Raw genomic sequence first — 13,030 nt, forward strand, 5'->3', positions numbered from 1 at the left:
GATTGGTTCGCTGCAGTTCGTTTCTCATATATTTTTGTGTAATGAATTGTGTTATATAAAAATAATATAAATATATAGACATAATAGATAAAAATATATATATTTTTATCAGCACTCGGATGACAATCATAACCTGTTTTGATATACTTTTTGACAATATACATTATGTACTTTGATATGTTATTAGAAAAAAAATTGTAAGAAACAATAATGGTAAGACCTTCTGGCTGGCATGACAGGGAACACTGTTCAAATGAGTTTCTTTCGGCATTTCTTCTCAGCAGTGGTCGTTCCGAAATGTTAGTAGTTTGTAGCTTGTGAGAAATAACTATTTAATTAAAAATTTAGGTTTAGAATAACTTTATTCTCATAAGATTTACATAAAATAAATCACTTACTGAGAAGACAATATTTACATAAGTATGGGCATGCTTTTTTATACAAAATAAATATTTAAAACTAATAGCCTCGACACAAAGCAAAGAATAATAAATATAAATATTAGTAGGGTAGATCTACGGAGTGACGTCGCCTTCGTCATCGACTGCATGCGATCGCGCCCGGCAACACACAGATTACTTTGTTCTAGATGTGTCATAGATGACGCATGAATTTAGTTTGTTTTTTTTTTTTTTTTTTGTGATATTAAATTTTGTTTGATTTAAAGGTTTCGTTTTTTTTTTTTTTTTTAAATGTAACTATATATATACTTTTGCAAGAATATGCCATGTAAGTTTATTAATTATAAAAATCATGTATGTATTTTTTTAGTTTTCTTTTAAAAATGCCTACTGATTTTACGTCTTTTATCTCTTTTGGTAGGTTGTTATACATTTTTGCACCTTCATACTGAATGTTAAATTTTCCATAGTTTGTTCTTGGGGTGCGTAGTATTAAATGGTTTGCGCTGCGTAGTTTAATTTTTTGTATTTCACTTTTTCTACGGAAAGATATTAGTGTGTGGACATGGTTATTTATAATTTTATATATTAACAAGCATGTGTAGTAAAAGTATGTTTGCCTTATTGTCATTATTTTTGTATTTTTGTATATATTAACAGTAGGTGTTTTGAAGTCATAATTAAAAAGACATTTTATAAGTTTATTTTGAGCTACTTGTATTGTTTTTAAATTAGTTTTGTTTGCTGTACCCCAGATCTCGATCAAATAGTCTATATGCGGTTTTACTAGGGAGTTATAAATTAGATATTTTATTTTCTGTGGAAGACAATTTGTTACTCCACGCAAAGTACCGGTTAAAGATGTTAGTTTAGCTTTGATTGAATGTATATGTTTGTTCCAGTTAAGGTAGTGATCTAAATTAAGTCCAAGATATTTTTCACTAGTTTTTTGTTTGAGTTCTATGTCATTTATCTTAAGTTGTATTGGTTCATTTATTTTCTTGTTTTTTGCAGCGAATACGACAAAATTTGTTTTTTCGGCATTTACTGTAAGTAAATTTGACAAGAACCATTTATTTAATTTATTCAAGTCTTTTTGGGCTTTTGGTATCATATTTTTAATTGAATTACCGTAATAGAATAAACTTGTGTCGTCTGCGTAGAGAGAGATATCAGCATTTAGGCCTATGTGTTGAATGTTATTGACATATATGAGGAACAGAAGTGGACCCAATATTGAACCTTGCGGGATACCGAAATCAATTTGACTGGTAGAACTTTGATGTATACCTATTTTGACTATTTGTCTACGATTTTCAAAATACGATCTTATCATATCGTGTGCCTTTCCAATTATACCAATGTCAGACAGTTTTTTGAGTAGCAATTTGTGACTGATGGTATCAAACGCCTTTTTTAAGTCGATGAATATACCGATTACTATTTGTTTTTCGTCAATTTTGTTTTTGATTTTGGTTACGAGGTCCACGGTCGCCGAGAGCGTATTCGATTTGGGTCTAAAACCATATTGTTTTTTGTACAAAAAGTCTATAGAGCTCAGATATTTTTCTAGGCGAAAATAAATTATTCTTTCAAATATTTTAGAAATTATAGGCAGAACCGAAATTGGGCGATAGTTACATGGGTCAGATTTACTACCGGACTTGTAGATTGGCGTAACTTTGGCAAGTTTTAGAGAATCCGGGAAAACTCCCCGTTCCAAACAATAATTTATACAGTCTGTGAGAGGAATGATGATTATGTTCTTTAGACACTTAATTGTTTTTGGGCTGATACCGTCAATACCAGAACTCGTATTGGAGTCCAGATCATCAATTATCTGACTAATTTCATCTACGGTTGCCGGTGCGAAGTTCGTGAGTTCAGTAGTTCTCGTCGCAGATGTACGTAATGTACGAGTGCCTGCTAATCGACTATTCGGGATTTGGGAAGCAAGAGTTGAGCCAATGGTAGAAAAGAAGCGATTGAAACATTCGCAAATTTCTTGTTCATCCGTTATTGTCGTTGAGTCCATGACAAGTTTGTTCAGCTTGACAGGATCCCTTCTTTTATTGTTAGCCAATTCCTGGATAGCCCTCCACATCTTCTTCGGTTTGCTTGTGTGTTCTTTGAAGTACTTAAAGTAATACGATTTTTTAGTTTTCTGTATGTTGTTGAATGTTCTAGATCTAGCAGCTTTAAATTCTTTTTTCAAACATATATTTTGTGGGTTTGTTTTGTAATTTTGCCATATTTCATTTCTGTTATTAATGTCATTTATTATGTCTTTATTAATCCAGTCCTGTCGCGGGGGATTTAGTAATTTTGATTTTATAGTTTTACATTTAGAGAGGCAATTCAGAATTTTTTGTTCCAGTATATCGTATTCATAAATTTTATCACTTGCCCTTAGATCGTTTTCCATAGTTTCACATAGTTTATTATAGTTAACAGCGGCATATTTCGTTCTTTGTAATGGTGTTGGTTTGCAGTTCTCAATTTCTAGATAAATCTGCCTGTGGTCAGACATTGATGATTCTAATAAATAAAAGATAAAGTTGTTTGTTTTCAGATTGGTGCAAACGTGATCAATAATAGTGTTGGTGGTCGGTGTCACACGAGTACAGTACTTTCTATTTATTTTGTTCAAAACTCTGTAGTCATTTTCCTTTAAGGCGTCCTTATATTTACGAGTTTCTTTATCTGGGACTAATAAATCAAGATTGAAGTCGCCAAAGATAATGGCCCTCTTGCTACGTTTTAGTTGTTGTGGAAATGAGTCAAGAAAATCATCTGATTTTTTCCCATTAGGGTTGTATATTGCAGCAATATCCAAGGATTGTTTTTCTAGATGAACCCAAAGGTAATGGCTGTCATTTGCTATACAGTGCTCTTCGAGCAAACTGTGCTGTAGGTCATTTTGAACATAGATTGAGACACCTCCTCCTTTCCTGTCCTTTCGAAAGTTATTGTAGTGGGTGTAGCTCGCTATTTGGAGTTTCTGGACATCATTTTCATTTTTTATCCAAGTTTCTGTTACTATTATAATATGAGGTTGAGTGTTAGCAACTATACACTTTAACTCATCAAATTTTCCCCGTTTAACGAGGCTGCGTGAATTAATGTAGAAACATTTTAAGGTCTTTTTAGTGCATTTTAGCTCGGAGTAGTTTTTGGCAAGCTTGTGAGACACCTTACCTGCCGAACTACTTAGTTTTTTGGAGGTAATGTCTTATCACCTTGTTTTCCTTCAGTGGTGCAAACAATTTTTGGAGTTCCCTTAAAAAACTTTATGGTCAAATTTTTCTCTCCTGCAACACTGCGTCTTTCTAATTCTTCTTTTAATTTCTGCATTTGCTTTATTTGGAATGGTGTTTGGTCAGAGAAAATTTTTATGTTATCAAACTGTGCTTTATTTTTATTTCGTAGTAAGTTTTTTACAGTTTCTTCAGAATTGAAGCAGATCTTGACAGGACGAGTATGTTCAGGTTTGTATTTGCCAAGTCGGATAATTTTAAATGGTTCTGGGCAGTCGTTTGAGATAGTTTTTATTATTTTAGACACTTCCATTTGGTTGTAGGTCTGACGTTCCATAGTAGTCTCTGCAGTAGTTGGCTCAGGGATACCAACAATCACAATATTCTTGGATCTTATATTTCGCTCATAGACTTCGTTTATAATATCTTCATAGTTTATTGCAGGTGATGGAATCGTAGCTTGTGTTGAGGAACTATCAGTTATTGTGCTTATGTCAGATTCTAAGATTTCTATTTTTTTTCTCTATGTTTTCTGTTAATGTTTCTAAAGTGCTTAATCTTAATTTTGTGTTGTTTTGGTTTAAGATAATATTATCGATAGTTTCGCCAATGCTATTTACCTGGGTTTTTATAGTTGCGACGTCTTCACGGATTTTGTTAATACTTTCAGCTTGAGAAACGGTGTTGGTCTTTAGCACTGTCATCATTTCTGACATTTGTTTTTTCAAGTCCGAGAGCTCTGATCTTATCCACGCTTCATCGTCCAATTGTTTTCGTTTGACCCGTTGGGTTATATGACTTGGTGTAGTGTCATGACCAGGATTCATAACTGAGAGATTCGGTTGCGAACCACCGAGTCTTTCATTTTTGCCACTTCCAGTAGGGGATCGTTGTACACTCATTTTATATCCGTGTTGTAGGTTGATCACGATCGTTGCGCGTGCGTAGCTCTGTGTAAGCAGTACAGATAATAATAGGTCCGTCTTCTTTACCCAAAGGGGAGAGGGGCGTCACTGCACAGTCACTTAGAAGTAATTAGTAATAACTTGCGCAAAAAGAGCATCCCAAAAGGATATCGTAATGTGCTAATAAAAGAGTTCAGAATGGAATATAAGCTATTAGTTGATAAATAAAATAAATTTGCGACACGTCTGTCTTGCACGCCCGACAAGGCAAAAAAATTGACGTGAAGATGTGCCTGTAAATGTCTAATTTCTGAATGAATGATTTGAATTTACGATAAATTATTTTTTCCTGTTCTTACTTTCTTGTTGTTAGCTGTGGTTGGCAACGGATTGCCCAAGATAGAAATCTGTGGAGAAGACAGAAGACCTTTGCCCAGCAGTGGAACATCTATATAGGCTATAGAAAAGCTGTAAAATTGTGGAAGAGGATGAATAAATATTTAACTCTTAATAAATGCGTCAAATTATATCGTATCAATTGAAAATTGTGTTTAATAGAAAATATTTGTTTCAGGACGACTTCCTCCTACGTCATTACGACAAGGGCCCCTGTAAGAACAAATTGGGACACTCCCGCGCATCTGTGTTGTGGCATCGCGCACAGGTAAACAAATATTATGTCTACCGTCGCACTCATTTGACAACTTACTATATAAATATCATACTATAAATAAAACACTACTGAAAGTCAATTATTGTAATTTTTATATAATTTAGAATTTTGTTTTTTTATGTTATTATATAAATTAATTAACTATAGTATAAAACAATATAATGATTTAATAGTAATAATAATTTAATATTTAATATTATATAACGATAATTAAATTGCAACGCCAGTCAGGGCTCATTTGTGCACTTAAAATGTTACTTACAATAATACCTAATGAAAGCAATAAAGAACTATGAACTATGAACACTAATGTGTATTTTTAAACCTCCAATGACAGAAGAAGGTTATAAGATATACACGTTATCGTGGCTATGTATATGTATGTCTGTCCGTGTAGTAGCTAAATGCCTGAACCGATTTTCGTCTAGTTTTTTTTTATTAGAAAGAGAATTTAATCTTTGTTTCGTCAGGTGGTCGGCATATTCGCTGGGTTCGGCCTGTTGTTGCTGGTGGCCAGTCCGTTACTGTTGCTGGCGGCTCCGTGCATCGTCTGCTGCAAGTGCAGGTAAATTGGAGACAATTTTGTATAACTACGTACAGTCTATAGAGAAAGATAGTGGTTGTGTTGAAGAAAAATATATTTATGCGCCGACCCCATTTAAAATGGGATTTAGAAGGAACAAGAAAAAGTTTGTTGTGAATAAAACCAGAGCTACTCGATTCCATTGGCCCTCCGCGTTTGTCTGTTTCTAGGCTTTCTTCTTTTAAACCATGCAATGGATTTTGTTTCAGTTTTCAATGTTATTTAGACAATTTATTCTAAAAGGTTTATACTTAAATGACTACGAACGAAACCGGGCGAGGTCACTAGTTTTTTTGCAAATAAATTTTCATTTTGCATACAAGTTCTATATATTTTTAGCTAGACAAAAGTTCTATTAGTTTTGTAATATTTTAAAGGTACATTTTTTTTTCATAGCAAATAAAAACAATCTATCTCTCTTTCAGACTATGTAATCCCAGCACAAAAAACTTGGAAGAAGTGGACGAGATCGACAGCATCAGCCCTCGTGACGAGGAAGACGTGCGCGCGCGCTACCTCGCCGACTGACGGTTCTAGATTCGTTTTGTTTGCCCGCCATTTTGTTTGTAGCCGCCATTTTGACGATAGCATGCGCTTACTACGAGCAAATAAGAGGATTCACTAAAGATCAGCTGTTACATAATTCAAGGGTTAACTGATCGGTTCTACGTCACTTTTATTTGCGGTTAAAGTTTATGCTGTCATCTAGACATGTAAAGAGCGCGTACTAAATTTAGATTCAGTCAAATGGCAATACCGCGGCGAATTCTGGGAATCGAGGCTTCCAATTTGTTGTGTTAAAATTATTTTGACGATAATATTTAGGTAACTGTAAATCATTATGTTAGTAAATCGGCTAATATGATAAAACGGCACCCAGAAAGTCCAATGATTCCACTGAAATCCCGTGGTTTCGATCAAGAACAAAATTTTGACCGAATACGAACTACGAACAGATAGTCGACAGCACATGAACCAACCACACATTGCAAAATCGCTCCTATTACCGCTTTATAGAGGTCTATGCTCTAACTTGGCATGCGGTTTGTGCATGCAAATTTGTAACAGGTCGGTCCATTGTTTTGTCGATTTGCAATGCGAACTTCTATTACCTATCTCAATTACAAATGAGAATGACTGTTTGCAAGTTTTGTTCAGTCGGCTAAATGTCACGGTCAAATGTAATTTATCGAAGCAAATATTACTTAAATAATTGACGAAGATTCAGTACCTCGCAGTGAAGGTTGGGGCTATTAATTGAAAGTAACTCGATTCGAGAAAAAGATTCATCAAATTGTGACTAGGTTGTGCGATATATGTGGGTCAGTTGACTGAATGTTAAACACCAAGGTTATAAACGATGTTGTTGCTTATAAGAAAGTTGTAAAATTCGATTTTCCTTTGTCTAATAAAGCTGATTTTTATGACTATGGCGAAAATTTGTAGTCCAAAATTATGGAAAAGTATAATAGACATGAGAATGTGACTTATTTAAAATGAAACAAGTGATGTTATCGAAACTCCGTAGATACTTGTATAGAATTATTTTTGTCGATAATAATATGCATTTTCACGTCGTGTCGTTGGAAAGTGTCGACATACGAAGACGCAAATTCACAAATTCTATGGTAAAATATTTTTTAACAAATCTATACCTATATGAATGTTGAATGTCTTATAATATTGTGAACATTATACCTCTTGTTCGTAAAAAAGGTACTTTTTTTTAGTATGTTATAACGTTTTGTTCCTATATTAAAGCTATATTTTACGTATATGCACTGGCTTTATGGGAGGATAAGGATAATGGGACCCATCGCGCAGGCCCAATGCGGATTGGCGGGTCTTACGACGGCAATTACAGCTGGGACCATCGTCTTACACACGTACTTTACTTACTACGTACCTTTCGAAGCACGGAGAAGCTCTAGATATACATTTTCATGAATCGGAACAGTCAATTGCGAAAATTTCATAACCACATTCTCCCAGGTTGATCCACTGCCTCACTTTACAAGATTTGACATTGACAGAATGGTATAAAACATAAGTATTACAAAATTGAGTTCGACTTTTTTACGAATAAGAGGGGATAGTAATAATTAAAATTAAAATAGAGTAGCAGTAAATTGTTGCCAGGCGGGAAATAGGGTAACTAAATATTGTGTGATTCACTTCATTAAGTTATTATTAAATACACACTTGGGACTGAAAAAAATGGCAGAGACTGATGAATGTATCGGAGTGAGTGCCAATATTTCATGTCATTTTTCTGACTCGATGAAAACAAAATTCTTTGTGTAACACGCTTTATTGTTGTGAAAACTTAACAGTTGCGTAACTTATTTTCTGAAACACCGAAAAAAAATTTAACAACGAATTGACATGAAAAAGAAACTAGGACTTTATGTTATGTAAAAATGGCTGATTTTTCAAATGGGTTTAATTTGACATTCACAAAATAGCAGTGAAATTTTTTATTTTCTAAGGTAAGATTTGACTGCGTCCTATTTTTGAAAAATTGAAAAATAAATTATGAATAAATTTGGGCACAAACCCATCGTCCTTGGCTATATATGTAATGGTAATCGGATATATATGTGGTCGTCCAAATCAAAAGGGACCTAATGGCGGCTGCCACTTGGTCTTTATTGCCGTTGTTCGAATACAAAACAACGGCAATAATGACGTAAGCACCGAGCGCCATAAGGTCCCTTTTGATTTGGACGACCACATATTTTTATATTCTATATCAAAAGTCAAGTATGTCAAGTTTGCTACTTCGATGCAACTTAAAGCCAGTCCCATCGACTGCGAAACGCGTGTGTGTGTGTGCATTTTTTTTATGGAACTGTGTGCTGTCATATAAAAATGTGCACGTGTTATGTAACGCAGTAGATGTGCAATGGCCTTTGACGAGGCATGTGAAGTGACGTCTCAAGTTTCAGCCAATCATAACAAAGTCATGATTACTAATTTCGGATTGGCCGAGGAAATGTCAAAACTTGAAACATCAATTAACATACAGTTGCGTTGAAGAAAGGCTGAGAAATATAGTCTTATGATGTAAATAAATATTTATTACTCCTCATAGCCGTCTGCGAAAAAATAAAATGGCGTTGTAATAATATTTATCAGCAAATAAATCGATACAAAGGTGTGTTCACATGGCTGGCGTTTGTGTTAGAATCTTATGAATACATAACATTAGTGCGCGAATATTTCAAGTAATTTTAAATAAGGTTTCTCAACTGTAATTATGTGTTTCATGGAGTTATTACTTATAAAATTACTCTGATCAATTTAAAAAAAAAATATTTTCCTTGAAAAATCATAGAAATTGATAATTTTTATTTTCAATATCAAATTCAAAAATCTTTCTTCAACTTACAATGATATTCATCACTTATTGATGTAAAAAACTTAAAACTCGTAAAGTGTACGGCCGACTCCCAACTGCAGATAAATAAACGGTGCAACAAATTTCACCGCAGGTTTTTATTATCCAAAGTAAAACTATCAAATTATCTGCAATTTGATCAATTTAATAGTGGAATACCACCATTAGACATACGTTTTTGCTTAATTAACTTTGGATATTGGTCATGTGAAACTGCTTTCTTTATATTAACACGAGACAGATTAAAATCGTGTTCTGTAGCTGCAATGCAGATCAACAATGCATATATGGTTTTATTTTATTAATAACCTGTGATGGTAAAGAGGGACACTATGACGGCGCACCGCTTCTATACCCTATTCATCTTGGACTGAGACAAAAGGTAAACAAACCTTGAACAAAAAATCATTATTTCTCGTTATTCCTTTGTTAATTTAAAAAATTTAACATTAACGATTAGAAAGTAAGAACAAAATTAACAAAGGAATAACGAGAAATAATGTTTTTTTGTTCAAGATTTGTTTACCTTTTGTCTCAGTCCAAGATGCATAGGGTATAGTGTGTATACAGCCTTATCGTAACTTATTGGTAGTACGTTAAATATTTATGTTTAGGGGAACGACACACGCGGCGATGGGATTTGGTACATTTTAAATTGCAATCAGCGATGATAGCGATTTTTTGTAGGTAAGTAGGGTTATTAAATAAGACTATTTCAAATTAAAAAATAATTCTGAAGGAAAACAAATTTGCGTCACATCAGTGTTATTGTGAAAATATTTTTTGCCCTGGTGTAATAGACAGTTGGAAGTCAAAGTAACTTTTGTCGAAATGCTTCACAGTCTAAAATCCTACGCACCCTACAAAAATTCTCTGTTATTCCGCTTCGCAATATAAATTGAGTCTCCGCGTAAAACTGTGTACTGATCTTAATTACTTTTTACTATAATCAATATAGGACTGCCGCCTGGTGATCTCAAAACATTTTTCGATAAAGGGAGTGAAAACATATATAAAGAAAATAAGCTTGTAAATTACGCCGTATGTGTTTATCCCTTGCTGTAAATAAGAATTAATATTGTACTTAATGATTAAGGTCGATGGTCGCAGGCAGTTTGAATGTCAAAACAAGGTTCAAAACAGATGGCGCCACCAGCACATGCGGTAAACATACCCGTTGCCGATGCAAATGTTACCTCTTATTCGTAAAAAAGTTGAATAATACTTATGTACATTTTGTCACTACAATATTTATATAATGATAGAACAAGACACATTAACATAAAGTATGCTCTATTATGAATAAGAGGGTGATTTGTAACTGTCAAAATTGGTGATTACACGTTATGACAGTGCTGCTGTTTAGTGTGACAACATCTCAGTAATTCCTTATTAAATGGCCTATATAATTCTGAGGCTACTATTAATAGCCTATATAATAGGCCTATTAATAGTAGCCTCAGAATTACTTGTTTAAGAGCTATATATGCGCTTGCGCAAGAATTAACACCGACATCTAACGCCCATCGACCCATAGCTTGTTGTAGCAAGCTAGACGAAGCATTTGTAGACTTAAAATTGTCAGTAGTTGGTTAGGAATAAGCGATTGACTAAGTTTCCATTTAGGTTGATTATAAAATCACTCTTGACTGTAGTATATTTTTTTCTCGTAGCGTTCTTGTTAAGTGCAAGCATGTTGACCATAGACTAGGTTGCACTATGGTAGACTGACTCTTTTAGATTTAAAATGCCCAATCAAAATTAGCCTTTGTACATGGTCTAATTTGAAAAATATATTTTCCCACAAATACGCGTGTGTATAAGCAGCCTAATTTTGTTTCGAAATAATGGATTGTGTTTTAAATGTATATTTCTAAGCCGCCTCAAAAATTTACAAGGGTTCTATGTAGCGTCGTCAGTGGCAAAGGTTGCGTACTGGACTCATAATGTACTTATATTTGTTCATATTAATTGTTATTGAATGCTTGCACTTAACACTTTGGATATATGTAAATAGAAGAAAACTTTATTTTTTGTTATCATTTGTACTTCATGTTTAATTGTGTTGAGACGGATATTCTGTTGCTTCTAATTATAAACAATTTAATAAACTTTTTTTTTCTGATAATCTCATCAATGGCTTTTTTTCTTTTCTAGATTTAAAGGAAATAAAAGATTCAAATTATATGACAGTTACATTCATATGTGTCCAGAATCCCGAAATTTTCACATGTAATATTGTTGTGTACCACTCTCACTCAACCTCTAAGCTATATTATGAAATTATTACTATAATAACAGATACATAATAATAAACCAAACCACAGCAGTTAAATAACAATTTATTTACACATTTAAAAATAAAATGCAATTTCATGTTGTGAATATTCAAAAGCATATTGTGTGGCTTGTCCCATGTAGGAATCTCTTACAGGCAACTAGTGCTATGTTGAGAGGAGTTCCTTTCAATGTATGTCTAATAAGGTGAGGTGAGTCAATCCCTCTATTCATCAAAAACTTAAATTATACTTTATGTTAAAGTATGTTTTCTCATTGTTAATGTCTAATATTGTAAATTTGGTCCATGCCCCAATGGTGAAAAAAATCAAAATTAGTGATTAAATTTTTTTATGAATAAGAGGGAATATCTTTGCCAAATACTTTTGAATAATCAGACATTAAAGCTACACCAACCTACTTCTTCAGTTTCCTAAAAAATCGAAGCCGCAGTGGGCTTTGGAGTTTTCACACCACTACCATTTCCTAGAAAGTCCGGCAGTGGCATCAAACAATAAAGGATTCCTGAATTCTCCTCTCATATCCAGCATATAATGCATCCATCTATTCTTCACTTTTATTGGTAACTGCACTGTTGCATTAGCTCTGTTCTCTTTACAAGAAATGCAGTTTATGGGGACTTTCATAATCCGGTTTTTGCCCAGGGGTCCGTATGTGATGAAGGTGATGTGTTGTCCGCCCTTGTGAAGGACCAGATAGCGTACGGACTTAAGGGTGTACATCCATATTATGGCTAAAGATCCCGTACCTACAAATATAAGTTTCTAAAAAACAGTAGTTAAGACTGTATAGCATGACAAAATGTTTGTTACCTCTTCATGCTTGTATCTACTAAACCAATCTTCTTGAAATTTTGCATACATGTAGTTTGAAATATGGAGAAGGACATAGGATACTTTTCATCCCGGAAAACTAACGCGGGCGAAGCCGCGGGCAAAAGCTAGTATAAAAGATTTAAAACTTACCAATGATAACAGATAAAGTAGCTAATCCATTTTTATATTTATTTTCACCTAAATTAATCTTCCGAAACCAAGGAGTACTCTCATCCACTTTCGTTTGGTCTACAGGGGCATCCCTCAAACTGGTAAACGCGAACAACCCCAAATATGACCAAAACATATACTGTACTATAGCAAATATATTCATATACGTGTAAAACTTTGGATTTTCATATTTAAACAATATAACATCCTTTGCTACATTCGTGTTTACATCGTGAATCGTCTTGGTAGTAACCGAGCTGAAAGCGGCTTTCTGCGAGGTTATCGCTTTAGTGCACATAAACGGGAAACGGAGACCTGCACATCTTTTTAAAATATTGGAAGATAATGATATATAGGACATTTTCAGTATAAAATATTTTTTCAAAAATCAAAATCTTGCTAGCTACCTAGTAGGTAGGTACATTTTAATTCATAACCTTTTGCAAGTTATGTATGATTATTTATTTAACCGTCACGTCACTGACAATGACACCACTATAGCACTGACAGCAAATCAAATTGATACT

The 13,030-nt window shown here is 33.9% G+C and overlaps 2 protein-coding genes across 3 annotated transcripts in view; one reads left to right on the forward strand and one right to left on the reverse strand.

Moving 5' to 3' along the window:
* LOC128672826 (uncharacterized protein) overlaps positions 1-8,355 on the forward strand; it is a 92,508-nt gene extending 84,153 nt beyond the window's left edge. For both annotated transcript variants that reach the window (XM_053750254.1, XM_053750255.1), the window contains 3 exons: positions 5,138-5,227; positions 5,707-5,801; positions 6,245-8,355. In XM_053750254.1, the coding sequence (XP_053606229.1) occupies positions 5,138-5,227; positions 5,707-5,801; positions 6,245-6,347 (288 nt within the window). In that variant the 3' untranslated portion in view covers positions 6,348-8,355. The remainder of the gene's footprint in view (positions 1-5,137; positions 5,228-5,706; positions 5,802-6,244) is intronic.
* A 3,190-nt stretch (positions 8,356-11,545) lies between these two features.
* LOC128673135 (uncharacterized protein) lies at positions 11,546-12,978 on the reverse strand. The gene is made up of 2 exons (XM_053750767.2): positions 12,483-12,978; positions 11,546-12,265 (listed from the first exon to the last, which is right to left on the reverse strand). Exons 1-2 carry the CDS (start codon positions 12,862-12,864, stop codon positions 11,973-11,975), a joined length of 675 nt encoding a protein of 224 aa, XP_053606742.1. The 5' UTR covers positions 12,865-12,978; the 3' UTR covers positions 11,546-11,972.
* Between the last annotated feature and the right edge of the window lie 52 nt (positions 12,979-13,030).

Source organism: Plodia interpunctella, chromosome 10 (assembly GCF_027563975.2).
Source record: "Plodia interpunctella isolate USDA-ARS_2022_Savannah chromosome 10, ilPloInte3.2, whole genome shotgun sequence".
Taxonomy (NCBI): Eukaryota; Metazoa; Arthropoda; class Insecta; order Lepidoptera; family Pyralidae; genus Plodia; species Plodia interpunctella.

What these genes read in the sequence shown, in the direction of transcription:
- LOC128673135 (XM_053750767.2), bottom strand. Translation starts at nt 12,864, where the DNA reads ATGTCCTATATATCATTATCTTCCAATATTTTAAAAAGATGTGCAGGT. An exon ending in TACTTTATCTGTTATCATTG is followed by an intron (nt 12,266 to 12,482) that starts GTAAGTTTTAAA and finishes TTATATTTGTAG; the next exon opens with GTACGGGATCTTTAGCCATA.